At 52.4% G+C, this 8,090-nt stretch overlaps 1 protein-coding gene across 1 annotated transcript; it reads right to left on the bottom strand.

The window, feature by feature from the left end:
* Positions 1 to 760: 760 nt before the first annotated feature.
* Positions 761 to 3,247, bottom strand: RPL36 (ribosomal protein L36). Its single transcript, XM_076359447.1, has 4 exons — positions 3,181 to 3,247; positions 3,017 to 3,111; positions 1,498 to 1,632; positions 761 to 894 (listed from the first exon to the last, which is right to left on the bottom strand). The coding sequence occupies exons 2-4, from the start codon at positions 3,107 to 3,109 to the stop codon at positions 805 to 807; spliced, it is 318 nt and encodes a 105-aa protein (XP_076215562.1). The 5' UTR covers positions 3,110 to 3,111; positions 3,181 to 3,247; the 3' UTR covers positions 761 to 804.
* Between the last annotated feature and the right edge of the window lie 4,843 nt (positions 3,248 to 8,090).

Genomic DNA, 8,090 nt, shown 5'->3' with positions numbered 1-8,090 from the left:
TGCCACGGCCGCTCTGTTATGTTCACCGAGTGAAAAAAGGAACTAAATGTCTTGGCATGACTGTTGTACGTCAATAAACAGAGGCTTGGGCCAGAGAACTTGAGTACTTCATCTTATGGTGAATGCTAGAAAAACTGAATTTAAGTAGGGGAAGCGTAGTTACATGAAGTCTAGCTGAAATGTATTTCTTTGTGCAGGAAGAACAGCACTTGTCCTGTCTCACAGCAAGGTAGCCCTTAGTGGGGAATAAAGAATCATCCTGCTGAAATTCAGGAAGCTCTTACTGACCGTAATTCTCATGATTTGGTAACACACTGCAGAAAGTAGGGCATGAATGGAGGGTACACAGGGAAATGCATGAGCAAGAAAAGCTGCACAAGGCTGAAGTGCCACAGGGAAGGAGTGCAAAGTTGTTACTATTTTCAACAGTGATTTTTGTCCACTGACTTCCCTCCTACCATCATCTAGGTCTGGAGACAGACTGGGAGGTGGAAGATATCACAGCCTGCACAGGCTTAGCTATTGCAGAGGCTTCCACATCCTGAGAAAGGCGAGCTCCACAAGGTCTGGAGGAGGAGGAGTCCCCCTCTAGAATACATCACAGGCCAGTACCAGCAACTCCAGCTGCAGGTACAATAAAATAGCGATGCGAGTTCTGGATTACTGCAGTTCAGGGCCTTGTCATTACAGTCCCTCAGCATCCCCAGGAGCACCCCATTCCTACCGACTGAAGCAGATGTACCACCAACAGTCACTGCACTGTTTTTGTGAGAAAGGACTTTATTGAGTTACAGACTGTACAACTCAATCCTTCTTTGCAGCAGCTTTCCTCATGGCTGCCAGGACATTACTGAGTTCTTCCCGCTTTCGCTTGGCCCGAATATGAGTGCCAACCTGCAGGGGAGAGAGCAGTGCAGTCAGCATTCATCCCAGCAGAGAACAGAGAAAACTTCTTGGCTGCTTCGGGCATGCACTGAAACTATTTTACTCAAAAAGCAGGCAGGATGGTAAAGTCCTGGTAAACATGGACTCGAACGCCATCCACCTTGACTGGCCAGCCAGGAACTACTTGCCATTGCATCCCAGTAGTACTTCCACTCAAGAATTATCTGAGGCAAGGTAGAAGCTGCTTTCAGCTCTCATAGCTGCCCTCAATGAACCCCACTTCAAGTCGCCTGCTTAATGGTACCCAGTCTCCATCAGTATTGCTCTCCTCTTCCCTGCATCAGATTTGCAAATAACACAAAAATAACCAGGCAAGTCTGGATCAGTGTAGCTCAGGGCCTTTTTGGCAAAGTATCTTTACGTCCATCTCCCGCCCTCCCACCCAACCCAAGGAGCATTCCCCTCCACTCCCTCAGAGTAGACCAATAACTTCCTGAACAACTGAAAAAATAAGAGAATTAATTAAAAAGCAAAGTATCCCTAGGGAAGGGCAAAAGACAAAGTTAACTATAGCGGAGTTTTTGCCATCCTCAAGACATCGGATTGACCTACCCGTTTCTTTATGAACTTTAAAGCACGTTTATCTTTGGAGACTTTCAGGAGTTCCATAGCACGTCTCTCGTAGGGTGCAAAGCCACAGACTTCCCTGATCATGTCTCGCACAAACTTGGTGTGTTTGGTCAGGCGCTGTAGGAAGGGGGGAGCAAAATATATGGATCACAACAAAGGTAAGTGCTGATTTGCCCAGACTGGACTGCAAAGGGTTGTGGCAAACTCTGGGCCAAGGCCCCAGAACCAGCTTATGCTATTAGCACGTCTCCAGGAAGCGCAACCCCCCGGTGGGTGCTAAGCAGCACGGTGGTCTTGATGAGACATGCTAGTCTCTTTTCATTTTAGCCACACTACTGGGTATTTTGCACATTCACATGCACCAACTTTAAAAGAAAAAGCAGGACCATTGGATATCCAGGGTGTGCGTTACGACATCTCAAACACAACAATTAAACACAGCATTTGATCAAAGCGAGGTAAAAGATGCAAACTGAATTCATCTCTCATGTCAACATACACATTCACTGAATCTGGATAACTCCCAACATTTACCATTACTGGGCAGTTTCATGGGGCACACCTGTTGGTGCTACCACAAGAAGCAGACTAGGAGGGGCTTCAGAAGTCACCCAACCAATTTTCTGTTTCGCTGCTAATTCGATTTAAGCTGCAGTTGAAATGCATCTGTCTTACTCTTCCATTACAAACTGCTTCACTGCCAATTCTCCTAGAACCAGCTCTTTCACTCCACAGCCACCTTCGCAGATTTAATACTCTCCACGACTCGAGCCCCCGCTCCGTGTGTAACGTCGCCAGCTCTCCCAACCCTTAAAACGCTGTGCTCCCCTGCAGGCTTTCTGCTGGTCAGTCACTGCAGTTCGGCGCCAGACACCGCTCCCCACCCCGAGACCGCGAACGGAGAAGACCCACGCGGCCTGCGCTTCTGCCACCCACCGAGACACCTCTAACCCCTACGCCAACTGCTGCTGTAGACAACCGCCCGCCTTGCATTTAGCCGGTCTGCGCCTCCGGCCGAGTCTTCGGGCTGGACGGTAAGGCAGCAGCAGACCGCAGGCGCCCACCGCCCTCCCGGCTCCGCGCTGCCCAGGCTCCCACAGCCGCGCCAGCGCAAGGCGCGCGCGGGCTCAGACCCTTCCCGCCCCTCCTCGGCAGCCGGGGAAAGAACCGAGCTGCAGCGCCGCTCCCCTCCCTGACCACGGGCCGGGGCTGCCGCGAACTGCAGCTCATCCTTTCCACCCGCCCTCCCTCCCCCGGGGGAACGGGGACGGAGGCCCATCGGCGGGCCTTCCCCAGCGGCGCCCGGCCCCGCGCCGGACACAGGACGGCAAAACGAGGTGCGCACCCCCCGGGGGAACAAATCCCTGCCCGGAACCTCCGCCAGCCGGCAGGCCCCGGAGGGGCAGGGGGCCTGCGCCGGCGCCAGCCCCGGCCGAGCCCCGCGGCTGCCGGCAGAGCCTCTCCCGGGGCCCGGCCCGGCCCTCACTCGCCTCATACTCACCCCGCGGCGGCGGCACTGCCTGGGCTTGGACACGTTCTTCGTCACCTTGTAGCCCTTGTTGAGGCCGACGGCCATGGGATAGCGGATCGCCATGCCTGCGGGGAGAGAGCGGTCAGCCCCGCCGCGGATGGACGCGGATCCCCGGTCCCGGTCGCAGCCCTCACCTGCCGCTCCGCTGATGGCGCCGTACCGGAAGGAGGGGGTGCGCGCGGAACGCCGGGACAGCGCCTCTTCCGGGTCGCCCATGCGGGGCCGAGGGCCCTCTGTCTCGCGCCGGGACCATAGAGGCGGGAGGGCAGGGCGGCCCCTGGGGGCGGGCGCCGCCCTCGCCGCCGCCCGAGGGAGCGAAGGCCGCGGCCCCGCGGGGGGGGGGGGACCTTGCGCGGCGACGCCGGCCTGCGGGGATCCCAGCGGCACGGCGTGTCACCCAGCACCCCCGGGAGGGGCCCGACGGAGCCGGTTTCAGGGGACAGTTATCAGATGGGACGGATCAGGCCAAAGCCAGGATTGGCGGGGGCGGGGGGGCCTCGGCGCGCCTGCCCCGAGTAGCCAGCCCGGCCGGGGCCCTCAGGGCGCGCAGTCCTCGGAAGGGACGGTCGTTCCTTGCCAGCGGTGACGGTGAAGGCAAGAACAAGTGCAGGAGGGATCGGACTTTCTCAGGTCCACCAGCACGAAGCACACGTGAACGCAGACGTTGGACCTACCCTGCGGCCGGACTTGGCGTCTAGACACCAAAACTCGTGAGGGGAATCGCCACCAGCGTGGGCCATGGGTCAGACCACGCTCCGTGGCTAAGCCAAGCTCCCACAGATTTTTCTCCCACAAATTAAAACTGTTGTATTGCATGGCCGTGGTTTGGCCATGTTGGATAGACAAATCAAAAGAAACGGGTTAAAGGGTTTTGTTGAAATGACAAGAGATTGGATTTTCTTGCCTGGACAAATCCTTACCACTGAGAAAGAACCGAGGCTAACATGTTGTTCAAGCCAATGAACTGTCTTCCGCTTTCAAGGGCAATTCCGTTTAATTTCTTAAAATTGAAAATACTGAATTGAAAATATAAATTTAATTGAAAAATTGAAAATCTTGACTTTTTAAACAAATTACAGAATTTTACATCTTGCTATTAGACACACTATAGAACGAGTCTTTGCAGAACTGGTTCCTGCCGTACCAGGGCAGTTGTTGCAACTAACACACAAAGTCTCATTGGATTCTCTGTCACCCAGCTCCTGGCACAAATGCAAGCAGTGAGGAATATTCGTCCCTCAGATCGTGAAATGGGTCTAGCTCTAATGCTTTTCTCCACAGGAGGGCAGAATATTGACAGACATTTGCAGGGCGAAGATGACTGTCCTATACAGACAAAAGGAACCCCCAATCTGCTTCACTCTAACATTCCTGAAAGTCAAGGAAAAAAAAATTAGGAATGCCAATTTTTTTATCTGCACCTCTAAAATCAACCCAAGTTTGATGTCATCTTTGCTAATGAGAACTATCATACGGGGCAGCTGAAGGTCCACCCATCCACAAGCTCTGGTTTTCCTTCAGGAGGAGCTGCCAAACACCCCAGGCTGGAGAAGGCAGCGTCACCTCTTCTGCCACTGCTGTTGTACCTGGAGCTCTTAAGGCGGCTGCTTACACCAGCTCTGGGTGTGCAGAAGAAGGGGATCCTACCTGCGGTGTCTCTGTGACCACCGTCGGCCCTGAAATAAGCACTTCCCTGGAGGAGGAGGTCTGCGAGCACGAACCACCCAGCAGAGCGTGCAGCAGACATGGGGCTCTTCCCCCACTCACCCTGGCTATTGCTATGTTCCACTCATGACACCATCTTCTTTTCCACTCAGTGTGCCAAGATGTAGATGTACAGTTCCCAAACTCTCCTTGGGTTTCTCCTCATTTTACCTTCCTGTTCTTCTCTGAACACCACCCCCCCCCAAAACACTGCCTTTCCCTCAAGAAAAGGTTCTTTCAGACCCTTTGCCTCCCATCATTGCTTTCACAAGTCCCTACTAGAAAATCCAGGTTTTTAGTTTCCAGAAGCTTTTGCCCCATTCCAACAGCGGTAGGTGCCTTCTCCCACATTCCCAGCATTGGCAAGTGGTTTGTGTCTCAGCTGACTTTCCCCGTTTCTTTGAATTCTGCATTAAGTCCTCACACTCTTTGCCCTATTACTTTCCCAGAGCCATTAGGAGCAAAGACCCCATCAGGTGAGCATGGGAGGGAGAAAAAAGGGAGATAAGGTAAAGGAAACCACATGATTCAGCTGAATCAGAAGCCCCACGTTGGGACTGACTGGCTCTGCTAAGAGGACATGGGGGTCCTGGTGGACAATAGGCTGAACATCTGCAGTGTGTCCTGGCTCTGGTGAACATACTGGGCTGTATTAACAGAAGTGCACCTGGTAGGTTAAAGGAAGTGATTGTTCCCTTTACTCAGCACTCATTAGATCACATCTGGAGTGCTGCATCTAGGTTTGGGCCTCGCAGTGCAAGAAAAACATTGATAAACTGGAATGAGTTCAGAGGAGGGCCATGAAGATGTTTGAGGCCTGGAGCATATGTCCTGTGAGGAGGGTGGAAGGAATGAGGCTTTTTCAGCATGGAGAAGAAGCAGAAGTGAGCTGAGGTAGACGTGAAGCAGCCACCTGAATTTCTGATTAATGAATGGAGAAGAACGAGTATAAGAACGATCCATCCCAATGTGCTAGAAGTTGAGCAAGTACAGCAGGAGGCCAGACTGGCTGAATGGGGAATTCTGGATTGAGTTTAAACACAAAAATGAAGAGCATGGAAGATGGAAACAGCATTGAGCTACCCAAGAGACAAACACAAGCATTGCATGGACATGCAGGGACAGAACTGGAAAAGCCAGAGTTCAGCTGGACTTGACTGAAGACCAAGGGAAGAAGGAAAAGTTCAGCATGTGAACACCTTGCCCTTCTCCCATCTGCTACAGGTTTATAAAGAGGGAGCCATTCTCTGCCACAAGGTGGATAAGGTTTATCTTAGTGTCCCTCCTCTTTTCCAAGTATAGAATCAGCACAACCCATGATCCACCTCACAGAGGCGCAGGATACACAGCTGAATGATGATGCCTTGGACCCCATCATCTTCTGGACCTGAAGCTCATCCTGCTCACTGCAGGGGTATGGGCCTTCAAGGTAGGCAGCCAAGTCAGGTCCAAAATCATCCCCACCTGCCCATTTCACTGCATCCCTCTTTCAGCCAGCGCCCTGCATGCTGTCATGGCCAAAAAGCCACACACACTTTCTGAGATCCACCATTTGCAACCATGGAAAGGCAGAGTTCCCTTCCCTCCTGCTAGGGCACACAGAATTCCCAGAGGGTCACTGTGGAGCTTATACCCACCAACAAGCTGTTGTGTAACATTGGATTAAAGATGCTCTCACAGGATGTGCTCCCATAGCTGGCACAGTGGTGGAGGCTCTTTACCCAGTAATTCCAAGCATGAACTTAATCGCTTCCCCAGAAGTGAGGAGGACAGTCAGGAAGCTGTAGCCTGCTGCTGTCCAGCAGTGCTTCACCTTCCTGTCTTACCCCTCCCTGGCCAAGGCCTTGCAAGACACAGGTGTTTGCATTTGCCAAGATCCAGCCACATTTTTCTGCCAGATTTAAGCAAGCAGCATGGGTCACCCTGTGAGCCAGCAGACCCAGGGAGGCTGGTAGGTCTGGGCATTGGGAAGGCAAGCAGGAGACAGGCTCAGCCTCATGCCTAAATCCAGGCCACTTTAAATTCAGAGGCTACTATCTTATGTTAATTAACAAAAATATGCATAGCAACCAGTGTGAAAGCACTTCAGCATCATTCCGATAGGTAGCCAGAGGCCTCCCCTTTGAGCTGAGACCTTGTTGCTCGCAGTGCACTGGTTTCTTCTGGAAGTGCCCCTTCCCCAGTGCATCCTGGCTGTCCCGCTGGAGGCTTCTGGACCTCAAAGACCTGAAAGCCCCACTCACTTCTGCAAGGCTCGGAGCTGTTTGGTTCTGCACTGAGGTCTGCTCTGTGCTTCATTAGCTCAACTTCACATGTTCACACAGGGTGTTTCCCCAAATGATGGAGCCTCACTGTCTTCCAGGAAATAATCACAACAGCAACCAGCAAAAATCCCTGCACAGGGTTCATCATACACAATACTTCTGCAACTGAGGCCCTCACAGTCAGGGATGGAAATAACCCCATGCACCAAGATAGAACAGGGCTCTGAAAAGAGGATGTGGGGACAGCAGAAGTGATAACATCTCTCTCTCTGCCAGCTAAGGAGTGGCTGTGGCTGTCAGACACAGAAACTTGTGATGATGAGCAAGGCCCCTCTCACAGGCACGCAGTGCTATGCTGGCACTACTTGGGCACTTGGTAGTAGTTGCCACCATTGCTCCACTGTGGTCTTTTGAGGGGGCAGGAGAGCGCTATGGAAGGGGCCCATCCAGCCTCTGCTGGTGAGATGCCGGAGGTGGAAGAGTCCCTGGTGTGTAACAGGGCTGTCCAGGGAGCGATCAGAGCCAAAGCAAGGTGGCCCTTCCTTGCTTAAGCTTCTTGGGAGAGAAGTGAAGGTTGCTGCAGAGTCCCCACTGCTACCTCTTTTAATAAAAACAGCTCTCTCCCGCTGGAATGACTCCACTGCCTTTGGACACTGTCTCTCTCCTACATAGCGTTTGCCAAGCAAGCCACAGCACAGGGGAACATGCTGCATCAGCCTCAGCCCAGCCAGGCTAACCTCTGGCTGCCTTCTGCCAGACAATTACTGTGTTGCTCACTATCTCTCTCACAAAGTTTTAAAGCCCTGCTTTGAGGCAATCGGAGACTCTAACCACTTTCTCTGGTGGTGGTTTATTAGTTAGGTTTAAGCATAATTTTAAACAAAACACTGCTTTGCACATCATAGGGCAATTTTCACATCAGTCCTTGGTTCTTCCAGTTGAAGTAGTTTGAACCTGACTTTAAAGAAAACTCTGGTCTTGGTAAGTTAACTGGGGTCCAGACAATATCCCCTAGAAGTATTTGTTAACTTGCAAGACTTTCCACAGCAAAATCAGAAATCAACAGCCTCTACCAC

The sequence above is a fragment of the Aptenodytes patagonicus genome, chromosome 25 (genome assembly GCF_965638725.1).
Source record: "Aptenodytes patagonicus chromosome 25, bAptPat1.pri.cur, whole genome shotgun sequence".
NCBI classification, from domain to species: Eukaryota; Metazoa; Chordata; class Aves; order Sphenisciformes; family Spheniscidae; genus Aptenodytes; species Aptenodytes patagonicus.
This window is presented reverse-complemented; position numbering and strand designations above follow the sequence as displayed.

Bases quoted from the DNA above. Each gene is read 5' to 3' on its own strand.
- RPL36 (XM_076359447.1), bottom strand. From the start codon at position 3,109: ATGGCGATCCGCTATCCCATGGCCGTCGGCCTCAACAAGGGCTACAAG. The intron at 1,633-3,016 runs GTGAGTATGAGG...CCCTTCCTACAG, and splicing joins GGCAGTGCCGCCGCCGCGGG to CGCCTGACCAAACACACCAA. The intron at 895-1,497 runs GTAGGTCAATCC...TCTCCCCTGCAG, and splicing joins TAAAGTTCATAAAGAAACGG to GTTGGCACTCATATTCGGGC.